Below are 12,738 nucleotides of genomic sequence, written 5' to 3' on the forward strand. Positions count from 1 at the left end.
AACCCTGGACTGAGCTTTATGGGAACTTCATTACTTATGCTCTGGTTTACTTGGTAAACTGATCCCTGGTCCTCACAAGTCAAGAGCATCTTACTAGCAGTACATTCTACTTAGGGAATTCTAAACTTAGTGACGATTAGTAGGAGACCATGTTGAGTGCTACATGCTTCCCCTTGAAGGCAGAGTTGGATGATTAACCTCTCATTGTAAAAAAGGCTGGGGCCTTACGTACTGCTCTTGCCAGCATCAGGATTTGTCCTCCATCGTCACCCTGGGACTGCTAGAAACTTCAGCTGCTAATCTCTCTATATGTTAACTCTAAGAATATACTGGTTTTTAGTAAACTAAACATAATGAGGATATATAGTCTGTCACAGAGTTGGAAGTTAACAAAAGTACTCTCTGCAAATTATATGTTCCTTATAATGTCTTTAAAAAGTTTCCATTGGCTTATCTTACACATCTTGAGTCCTCCTTTGCTTGTCTGTTCTGGGACACCTGGCACAGTATCATAGGAATACAAATTTCAGGAAGTGCTCATGTGTAGTATCTTAGAGATCTCTTAAAAAATATGTTCTATTTTTCTTCTCACTTTCAAAATCTATGAGAAATGAAAAACAGAAATAATCTAAAACTTACAGATTTAAAAATGCTACAGATATAATTGATTATTTCAAATAGAATTCCTTTTACCCTGGAAACTTTGTACATATTACTGATCAATCATATATCCTTATATAATGATACTCTTCTGAAAGAGCATCTTGGCTGATTCTTTATTATTTCAGTTATTTTAAATGATTTGTCTTGAAATTAGTGTCCCAAAATATTTTAGTTCAGATAGAAATCTTCACTTTAAGAAAAATAAAAACTGTAACAAGAGGATCACTAGATTAAATATCACTAAAAAGAGCCGATTTGCAAAGTAACCATAACTTTATTGGCTCTTTCTTCTTAGAGGTCTGGATCTATGAATATAAATTTAAATTTACAAACATTAATCTAGCTTGAAACATCAATTAACCATTTTCTTTTGTTTCCCAATTGTGTCTAAAATATAAAAATATGAAAATTATTTCTTTTTTTTTTGTGAGAAATGATTTCTGTGGTGGCTTTAATTAAAAAATAGTTGAATTTGTGTCAGATACATAAGGATCCATTTCAATCTCCTAAGCTATTTATAATCCAGTTTTTATGTTTGTAATACTATGAAGCATGTACATTTAAAATAATGACTCCATGATTAGAGGGATAGGGATAAGTAGGAATTTATCAGGAATAATTCAGGAAGTAATTAAGGAAATAATTTAGGAAAAAAATATGGAAGGTCTCTTATATACTAGATATAATTTTAAGCTCTAAGAATACAAATTAATAGAGAAAGATATCCCGAAATGTCAGCCCAAGGAGTAGGAGGATCAGGATCAGATAGACCACCCCAAGCTTTTGCCTAATGATGGATGGATATTTAAATTTTCCATCACCATGCAAAAGAATATTTCTTCTTTCTTCCTACTACTTGTAGTACCAGTAACATTGTGAAATAATTAAATAAATTTGTAGCGAAAGGGAATATAAAGGCATGTAGAGTGGGGAAACAATATTGAAGGGAAGAAACTGCATATGGAATGATTATCCAGAATCTTATCTTAGTTAGAAATATCTGGTTAAGATTTCCATTTATATGTATGTTTTTGACATCATAATTCAGTGACACCTAGTATGAAATTTTGATGTTGCTGTTTTTTAAATACCTTTGAAAATTTAGTAAACCTACTTTTCTGTGCTTACTGTATAATCTAGAATGTTGAACATTCTAATAAATAAGAGCATAGTTATGAGTAAGATTCTGTTTGTATGCTCTCAAATACATTTAGACCATTGATACTAGGTAGGTTATTATCAGTTAGTAGAAATTTTGTTTTTCATGTCTTCATTTTAATTTTAGGTGAGAAGACTTTTTTTTTTCTTTTGATAACAGTAATGTTACTATGAATTTTGAGGAATAAAAGTAAACCAATGGAGGGGAAATCTTTTCTATGAACAGATGGCTTTTGGTATATCAAGGTTTTGCCATTTGTTTTAGTGCTTAAAATAAACATTATTTATAAGACCACTTACATTTTGATGTTACTTAATGAGGAATATGCATCATTGATTTGACTAGCTTAAGAGGTCATTTAGAACTTGCCCGTTAACAAGCTGTAATCTGCTGAGCACACAATGACTTTGTTTAAAATTATCTATTCAGAGCTGATCAATGACAATAATTGTTTTATACCAATCACTTCTGAAAGTTGCTAATTACTTTGAAGGACATGAATACTAGTCTTTTTTTTTTTGAAGTCATAACCCATTCACCTTGAAATTAAGAAGAAATGTTATTGAAAAGTCATCTTGCCTCTTGAAAGAACTTTTTTTTAATTGAAAGTTGATTCACTATACTGGAATATCAACAGGAAATGTAGGCAAAATTGAAGATGTCATTTGTTCTTATAAGAGAAAGTATAGTAGAATCTCCACTGTATTCTATCTTATATCAGTTAGGGATTGGATAAACTGGACTCCTTATAGCATAGGAAAATGGTATCTTTTAAATGAAAAAACACATGCACACACTTTAAGATTATCATGAGAATTAAAGCAGTTAATGTATACCTGGCATATTCATGAGCTCAATAAATTTTAGATCCTTCTTCACTTCACTGGATGGTAGCATCTTCACTTGGTCAAACACCCAGATTCTTTCTTCTTTTACCTACTCACCTCTAGCAAAACCATTTAGAGATAGATTGATTATCAATCAATATTATTAATGTGGGTGAGTTTTAATTTGTTACTTTAACCATCATTTGCTTAGTATGTGCCTTAATACCCAGGTTAATACCAGTCTGAATAAAAGGATTTGTCTTGAAAAGGACTTTTAGCCTGCCTTTGGGTAGATGTCTAGGGAGTTCGGATATTAGAAGATCCCCTGGAGAACACACCAATTATGTACTCTGTGGAGTGGTTGGTGCTTCTTCTTTAGGTGTCCTTCCTGTTCACATGGATTCAGTTTCAGTTTTGTCCTTTCAGACTTCTTTTCTCAGAATGGGCATACACAGCACTCTAATGTGACCTAATCATGAATCAACATCTTTCCTTTTTCCTTCTCAGTACTCCAGCATGCATCTTTTATGTTTTCTGGCACATTGAATCTTGTTTTATTTAGATTTTAATGATGTTTTCATGTTACAAGTAGTTCCTACCTTTTTTTTTTTTTAAAGATTTTATTTATTTATTTGACAGAGAGAGATCACAAGTAGATGGAGAGGAAGGCAGAGAGAAAGAGAGGGAAGCAAGCTTCTTGCTGAGCAGAGAGCCCGATGTGGGACTCGATCCCAGGACCCTGAGATCATGACCCGAGCCGAAGGCAGCGGCTTAACCCACTGAGCCACCCAGGCGCCCCCAAGTAGTTCCTACCTTAATACTATTTGATATGCTGATATTTTCCCATTCTTCCTAAATCACTTCTATTGCTGCTGATGAATTTTCTGTCCATACTTTTGTCTGAAAGTGTTCTCTTCTTATTGTATGACTGTACATGCAGTAGAAGTATGGTATAATATTTGAAGTCATCTCACCAGCTCTATGACCAAAAGCAATGATTTAACCTAGATATCAGTGTCCCCTTCTTTCAATGAGACCAGTAATAATCTCTACCTCAAAATGATACTCTAATGATTAAATTAGATGAGCCAGGAAAATATTCACTTATTTGCATGTATGATTTATATACACACACATATTCCAACTGATTATTCTTTTCATTAGGAAAGTGGTTTGTATTAGTTCCTCATCTTTCTTTGTCATCTTTAATACAGTTTTGTCGAATTAGAGGGAAATAGTTTCTAAAATGAGTATACACCTTTAGAAAAAAAATAATTTTTCTTATTTAATGAATTTCTAAAGATCATTTGAAAAATATTTGGAAAGATGCATTTTATAACATTGTTACACTACCATGCTTTTCTACTTGGTGTTACTTTCTAGAATTATTATCTCTGATTTCATTGTTCTTACAAGCTATTTTGCATATCTTCAGTGATTTTTGTCATTCTCATAGTGCAAGATTAACTAAAACAGTTCTTCAGAATTTTCATGTTCTGTACCTCAGATTGTAAAATACCTTTTAAATGGTCATGCTTTAAAATACGGTAAAATATAGGAGAATACAAATAAAGCATTTTTCCTGTATATTCTTACAGATCCAGCATTCAAGTTATAAAAAATTTTAGGCTCAACGTGTTTAGTGTAAAAAGAATTGGCTTTTGGGATAAAGCACATTGGAAAAATGTAGAGTGTCTATGTTAATCACCTTTTGCTATTTAAAAAAAATGTTTAGAGAAGGTGTGTGTTCCTAGCTTAGCTAACTCTACAAAACATTGGAAGGACTTCATATCCAAAAATACATGTACACTGCCATAAAATTTTAGGGAATGAAGTTAAATCTTCATGTAAGGTTAATATTTTTTTCATCTTTTGCTGTTTTGTCTTCCTTTACTTCTTTAAAGAAGTTGTGTTTTTTTTTTTTTTTAAGATTTTATTTATTTATTTGACAGACAGAGATCACAAGTAGGCAGGGAGGCAGGCAGAGAGAGAGGAGGAAGCAGGCTTTCCGCGGAGAGCCCGATGCAGGGCTCAATCCCAGGACTCCGGGATCATGACCTGAGCCAAAGGCAGAGGCTTTAACCCACTGAGCCACCCAGGCGCCCCAAGTTGTGTTTAAAAAAAAAAAAAGAAGTTGTGTTTTTTTGTTGTTGTTTTTCACAAAAGTAAAATCTAGGCATTATTATGTTTTTGTTTTGAGTTTTCTAATAGAGATTATATTAGCAAAGATAAAATGGAAAGAGATTGATTTCTCATGACTACTAGAGCATAATAAGGCATGAAGTAGCCCACATAAGTTTGTTCTTTGAGACCCCCCCCATACTCCTCTGATCTAAAAAAAACATAGGTGCTTTCAACAGAAATGTTTGTCCATTGAAAATTGCATTTCACTCTATTCCCAGTTCTGTATTTTAATGGCTTAGAAGATGGTCGCTGAAGTCCTAATGTAATTTCTGGATTCATCACCAATGGCTATATAATTATAAGGAAATTTCTCTTTTTAGCAGTTTTCTCATCTGTAAATAAGATGATAAGAGTCTTTCTCATAGGAGTATTCGAAAGATTAATACAGGGGCACCAGGGTGGCTCAGTGGGTTAAAGCCTCTGCCTTCGGCTCAGGTCATGATCCCAGTGTTCTAGGATAGAGCCCTGCATCGGGCTCTCTGCTCAGCAGGGAGTCTGTTTCCCCCTTTCTCTCTGCCTGCCTCTCTTCCTGCTTGTGATCTCTGTCAAATAAATAAATAAATAAAATCTTTAAAAATTTTTAAAAATAAAGGTTAATACATGCAAAACTCTTAAAATAGTGCCTTACACATAATAAAACAATAAATGTTAGCTATTATTATTGTTAAGTACTAAAATGTCATGATGAAGATATAAGACAACATTTTGTTTAAAGATTTTGAAACCACCAAATTTTAAAAGCCCATTTGAAAATTGATTTTAATGAGACCAAATATAATCTTCAAGTCAGTGGTTTATGAAAAATAAAAAATCGGTTTGGGAAGGAAGTGGAAGTGGTAGAGATTGATAAAGCAAATTTTTATTTGTTCTGTAGTTAATTTCACATTTAGTGTTTGTGAAAAATTATAAATTTTAAAAAATCTAATAACCTCTAAGTATGTTTTGTCTTTATAATATTTTATAATAAATCTGAGTACATTTGTACCTATTTATACTGTTATATTAGTTGGAAACCCCAAGACTTTATTTGATGTGAGTTATCATCCATCACTGCCTTAATTTTGAAGAACTGTTAATGTTTTCACTAAAAATGCTCACTGGCATATTTTATCTTTTTATTTACTTCAATAGATTCAAAGGCGATGGCGAGGCTATAGGATTCGGAAATATTGCTTTAATTATTTTTATTTGAAGGAGTACCTGAGAGCTGTTTCAGAGACCAACGATGCAATTAGGTGAGTATTCTACTCGTGACAATTTCAAAAAGGTTACATAATAGATGTTGATCATTACCATACTTAGGAATACTTGTTAGAACTCAGTGATATTTTAGACAGAAATTTATTGGTAAGATAGAGATAGATGATTCTGTTTACCTTAAAATTTATTGTTGTCATATTTTTAAATATATTTTATTTTTGACTATTAATGAGATTATTTATGTGTTCAGTAGGCCTCTCTGATTCTATGCAAAATAGTTTTGGTAGCATTATCTCATTTTGAGATGGATTTATCTATAAAATGATTCCATAGATGAAGATTTAAAGTATGATAAGCCTCAGATGCATTTTGAGAAATATGATCAATAGTAAGAACTTGCCTCTCAAAGGAGAAAATATTACGGAACATAATTAAAATGGACTATTTACTATCAGCATTTTTTTCTTTGAACACATAGAAGCACCTGGATTTAGATCATAGGATGATGTCTTCTGTAGATTTATGTAAAGTAAGCTATTGTAACACTCTTCAGTCAACTTTACCAAAGCTCTATGTGTAAGTTTTCACATAACTTCAAATACATATTTTTCCCTTTTGTTATAAGCCTGTTCTAATAATATATAAGTGGCCATACGCTTTTAATATGTTTAGATAAAAAAAGAAATAGTAACAGTTGCCGTTTATGTAGTCGTTTTAGTGTTTTCCCCACATACCTCATCTTATTTTACTCTTAAAATTCTTTGAACTAAAAAGAACAATTGCACAATAAATTGTTAAAATAAGATTTTTGCCTGAGACCCTAAAGTTACATATACTACAAGAAATATCTGAAAACTGATTTTTCTAACTTTTAAATTTCCCATATATGTGTACATATGTGATAGGTCATATGTGTACATATGTGTACATATGTGATGTGTACATAGGATCTGGTCTTTGGAGATTAAATGTCGGGTATTTGTAAGGTTGATTTCTTTGGAAACCAAAAAAAAAAAAGGTCTGGAAGGGTTGCAGCAGGATTTGGTCAGTTGGAGAAGCTGGAAAACTCAGAAATGTGGATGCCAGGGGACTGCTATTTAATTTCTTCCTTAAGAAATCCAAGGTCCTGGAGATGGGCTGGCTTTCTGCAAATGGCAGGCTTGAGCCGATCTAGAGGAAAGAGCTAGCAGAATATGGGCAAGGACTAAGGTGAGATAAATGAGGCTCCTAAGGCACAAAAGTTGAAGAGGTGTTTACTGGCAGGGCCGTGTAGGTACCAACCCTGCACTTTTACAGCCCCAAAAGGGCATCCTTAAATTGTACACTGGAGAGGCTTCTCTTGCTTCAGCCTAGCCCATCACTGGTAGAGGAAGGTTCTCAAAGAGACAAGTATGTGAAATGCTGACTCAGAGATTCCTAGGACCTCCTCCTCAAGATCATTCGTTTCCTAGAATTGCTCAAGAATTCAGGAATAGAGCTTATTTATTAGATTACTGGCTTATTACAAAATGATACAACTCAGAAACAGCCAGGTGGAAGAGATGCATAGTGCAAAAGATGCGGCTGTCAGACCATCCTCCTAGCATCTCCATCTGAATTCTCTTAAGTTCAGGGGTTTTTATGGAGGCTTCCTTAGCTAGGTATGATTGATTAAATCTTTGACCATTAGTGATTACCTCAACTTCCAGCCCCTCTCCCTTTCAGGTATGTTGGAAGTGAATTGGGGTGGAGCTTAAAGTCCCAACCTTCTAATCACATGATTGGCTCTCCTGGTAGCCGGCCCCATGAGCATGCACCAGTCATCTCATTAGCATGCTAAAAGAGACTTAACCATTTTGAAGAAATTTCTAGGGTTTTGGAATTGGGTGTTGTAAAAAGACAGTGTTGAGGAAGGACCAAAGTAGTGCTCTGGGAGTGTTAGGAGACCTTCTTGGCTCAAAATATAGCCCTACAGATAACGTGTATGTCTCTATATATGTGAACAGGTTTAGCTTTTATTGTTCTTACTGCTTTTACAGTCTCCTCTTGTAGATCTATAGCAAAGATAGCGTTCCTGTGCACTTCCTCATTTAGTTCTATGTCCCCTGCCAGTCTGGTGGTGTAGTTCAGGAAGTCTGCCACAGTCAAGTTTTGCTCTACAATATTCTTCTGACCAAGGAGGGCATTGTTGTTTTTCCCTAAGTATGCCAGCTATTTTTAAGAATTATGCACCTCTTTCTGATATGTGCATCTTAAGATATCTTGTCTCCATGACATCTCTAATCCTGGTTGAATTTTAACTACTCTTGGTGGCCCTTCTTCATATATTACTCTTAAGTGTTTCTAATTTTACCGATGATAGGGTTTCCTTTTATTTTCTTATTGCCTTTCTTATTGTATGGAAGTTTAAGAGAAGAAGGGGTAGAGACATATCTATTCCACTATCTCAAAATTGGAAATACGTAGTTTACTTTCTAATATAAATCACAGTCTGTTTCCCTTTCTGTTGCATATGCAGTTTTATAAATGTAATGAAAGCATGCTACGGAGTACCATAGAGGAAACACAGAAGCATAACATCTAAGGCAAAGATAGGTGTTAGTCAGAGTAAGAGTGGGAGTCTGAGATTAGGGACATTTCTCAGAGGCTGCAAAGCTGAGCCATGAAGGTTGTGCAGAAATTAGGACATTAGCACAGGAAATCTCACTGAGGTTGATGCAAGGAAGATGATAGAAGGTTGAGTTAAAGATAAATCCAGGCAGTGTAGTAGGAAACATATCATAACAGTGCATTTCAGACCATGTTAAAGAACATTGGGGTAGACTTCTCTTTTAAGAAGAGCGACGGGCATGATTACATTTGTGCTTTGGCATGCACATTTGATTGTATTTTTCATAATATTTATTTTTAAATAGTCTAGTGATTATTAAAAGCATCTTTAGAGTCATAATTTTACTGAGATAGTGTCATTTTCCTTCTCATAGAAGAACATACAACATTTGTTTGGATTATTTCTTCACATTTCTTTATTCTGTTTTTCTTTGGGAATCATTGGAATCAGGACTCTAATCTACTAGAAGCCGCTTAAAACAGTACACAATTATTAGCTCATCACTTTGTCAGCCAAGGATCTGGGAGGTGCTTCATGCCTAGGCTAAGGTCTCTTAGGAAGTTGCAGTCCTGCTGTCAGCCATAGCTGCGGTCTTCTATGAAAGCTCAGCTGGGGGAGAAGCCTCACCGAGGCAGGTCTCCATTATTCTGGCTGTTGCCCTTGAGTCCTTTGGTTTCTTGCCAAGTAGGCTTCCCTGTAGGGCAGCTTACAACATGGAAATGAGTAAGTGAAAAGAGGACATAAGAAAATATAAGGATGGAAACCACATTCTTTTGATAACCTAATGTCAAAAGGGACATTTCTTCACTTTTGCTACATTCTGTTCATTTGAAGCAAGAGATTGGGTCCATCCCACACTTAAAGCAAGGGGATTACACGAAGGATGAATACTACAGTGGGAATTATCGGTAGCCATCTTGCAAGATAGTTTCCACACTCAGTGACTTGCATATAGAATATGTTCAATAAATGTGTTGCTTTTAAGCATTTTGTCTTGGATAAAAGTTACTTCACATTTACTTATGGCAATATTTTTAGGTGCTGTTTCTTCAAGATTCTGTTTCAGACTTTAATATTGTATCAAACAATTATGATGTATCCTGATTACTTATACCAGCAGGGATTAAATGTATAGTTTCTGAGTTTCGAAGAGACAATATAAGATCTAGTGCATTCTTCTGTCTTTGGGCAGGGTAGAATAATTTTCAGAACAAAAAGTTAGCAAAGTGTGTTCTATATCAGAATATGTTTGATTTGAATTATGTAGGATACCAGACAACATTGGTCTTAACTTTCTTTTATCTGCTCTTTTATTAATGGAAATAGTTTATTATATAGTTAATAGTAAAAGAAATTAATGTATAATTATATAAGAATATATTTTTATAACCAAGAGTGGACCTATCACAAAGATAAATGGAATTGATTAATTTGAGGCTGAGTTTGCACTTGGTAGACATGTTCTTTTATAATGTCTAGCCTGATCTGCAAAAACTGCCCCAGGTTATGAATAAGGAAATTATATAATGAAATTAAAAATTAGCAACAGAGTTATAGATTGGTAGCATTAATAAAACATTATTAGCTTGAAGTGCAGAAAACTGACTTTTTTGACAGAAATTTAAGCTGGAAGTAATATATTCCCCCAAGTTTAATGCTTCATTGTATTTTTTTGGTTGTTAATACCTTATAAACAATAGTGCTGTTTTGAATGTAAATTTGTCATTCATCAAAGTGAACTGAAGTTTTCCACCATGTTGATTTTGTATACCATGGTTTGGCTAGAAAGATTTTTATGGATATTTTTTTTTACCTATCTTTTCATGTATCATGAGAGATTTTTTAAAAGATATATTTGTTTTATTTTATTGTAACAACTTTATTAGATAGAATTCATATACTATATGGTTCATCCATTTAAAGTGCCCTACTCTATAGTGGTTGAGATATTCACAAAGTTGTGCAGCCACCACCACAATCAATCTAAAACATTTTCATTACCTTAAAAAGAAACCGTATGTCCTTTAGCAGTGACCCACTCCCATTCTTCCTAGCTTGCTCAGCTATTGGCAACCACTAATCTATTTTTTATCTCTATTGGCTTGCCTATTGTATACATTTCATATAAATTGAATCTTACAATCTGGTTTTTGTGACTGATGTTTGGCCCTTTGTTTTCCAAGTTCATTCATGCTGTAGTATATAAGAGTACTATACTCCTTTTTCTTGCTAATTAATATTTCATTCTATGGATAAACCACATATTATTTACCCATTTATCATTTGATGGACATTTGCATTGTTTCCACTTTTTGATTATTATGAATAATGAACATTTATCTACAAGTTTTTATGTGGAAATATGTTTCCGTTTCTCCTGGGTACTTCATGAAAGCTTTAATTTAACAAGTGTAAGACATGAATAGCTAGGAACATTGACTTTGAAATGAGATTGATGTGGACGAGTCATGGTTCTGCCATTTTCTAATTGTGTGAACTTGAACTAGTTACTTAATCTTACAGAAATTAGGTTTCTTCATCTGTGCCTCAGAGCAGCAGTATTTACTTTGCAGAATATTTGTGAGGCATGGAGTACGTGAAGCACTGGGCATATAATTGATACTCAACAAATAAAAGTTATTACTATCAAGGAATAAGAGCTAATATTTGTAGATATACTTCCCTATGATGTTATAAGAATAACATTCAGTTTTATGAGGCTATTTTTAATTCAAAGTAAACAAACATAAAATTTCATGAATTAGCTTGTGTATTTTAGAAGAATTTGTAGAAACATTAATTGCTGAGTATAATCTAAACCATCAGTATTTTGGGGGTGCCTGGGTGGCTCAGTTGGTTAAGCAGTCTGCCTTAGGCTCGGGTCATGATCCTGGAGTCTCAGGATTGAGACCAGCAAAGGGGACCCTGCCCAGGGGGGATTCTGCTTCTGCCTGCCTGCTTCTCCTTCTCCTGCTCCACTGGTACTCTGTCTCTCTTTCTCTCAAATAAATAAGTGAAATGTATTTTTTGTTGTTTTTTTTAAAGATTTTATTTATTTGAAAGAGAGAGTGAGAGAAAGAGCATGAGAAAGGGGAGAGTCAGGGGGAGAAGCAGACTCCCCACTGAGCTGGGAGCCCGATGCAGGACTCAATCCCAGGACTCTAGGATCATGACCTGATCTGTAGGCAGTCACCTAACGAACTGAGCCACCCAGGCACCCCAAATAAAATCTTAAAAAAAAATCATCGGTATTTTTGTGACATTAAACCATGGCTAAAAATTTTCTTTCAGAGAACTGGAAGGAAAAGCAAAGAATGGAACATAGAACAAAGTTGGGAAAAACGGAGTAATGAATACATAAACATCTTTTTTTTCCCCCAAATCCAGAAGTATTTATTTATTTATTTATTTATTTATTTATATCATGAGGATAGGGAGAAGCAGGGAGCGGGGAGAGAGTGGAGTCCTAAACAGGTTTCACACCGAGCATGGAGCCCAACATTGGGGTTCAGTCTCATGACCCTGAGATGGAGCCCTGCATTGGGCTTCATGCTCAGCAAGGAGTCTGCTTGTCCTTCTCCCCTGCTCTTCTCACCTGGCGCTATCTCTCTATCTCTCCCGCAAATAAATAAATAAAATCTTTTAAAAAATAGTGAAAATGAATATATATCAACAGAATATAGGCATATTATTATATATATTACTTTTTACCAAATGTTTATAATAGATAAAAGAATTGCTTTGCCATACCCTTACTATGTTCCTAGTGGTGGCCATTTTTTTCTTTTAGCTATTTCTTTTTACACTAAATGTTTCTAAATTATATGCTTATCTAATACTGTCTGATTTTATGTCTTAGGATCTTTTACATTACTTTCACATATGGTAGATGAGGGTTTAACTCATATTCTTCCCATCTCCACTTCCATCTATTTTCAGAGAAATCAGTATCAGTGTTTACATTATCATGATTATAGAAGCAGTTCCTTACAAAGGCAATTAATGTAGGATGAATATATTTACCTTATTCCATTTTTAAATTAATTTCTATTTTCCTTATATTTTCATCTTGCCCTGTCTGCAAATTGTATCTACCATTGATTGTTTTCCAGGTC

At 34.2% G+C, this 12,738-nt stretch overlaps 1 protein-coding gene across 4 annotated transcripts in view; it reads left to right on the forward strand.

Moving 5' to 3' along the window:
* The window catches only part of SPATA17 (spermatogenesis associated 17), a 179,844-nt gene that overhangs the window by 32,868 nt on the left and 134,238 nt on the right, over nucleotides 1-12,738 (forward strand). For all 4 annotated transcript variants that reach the window (XM_047705765.1, XM_047705764.1, XM_047705762.1 and 1 more), the window contains one exon: nucleotides 5,965-6,068. In XM_047705765.1, the coding sequence (XP_047561721.1) occupies nucleotides 5,965-6,068 (104 nt within the window). The remainder of the gene's footprint in view (nucleotides 1-5,964; nucleotides 6,069-12,738) is intronic.

The sequence above is a fragment of the Lutra lutra genome, chromosome 15 (assembly GCF_902655055.1).
Source record: "Lutra lutra chromosome 15, mLutLut1.2, whole genome shotgun sequence".
NCBI classification, from domain to species: Eukaryota; Metazoa; Chordata; class Mammalia; order Carnivora; family Mustelidae; genus Lutra; species Lutra lutra.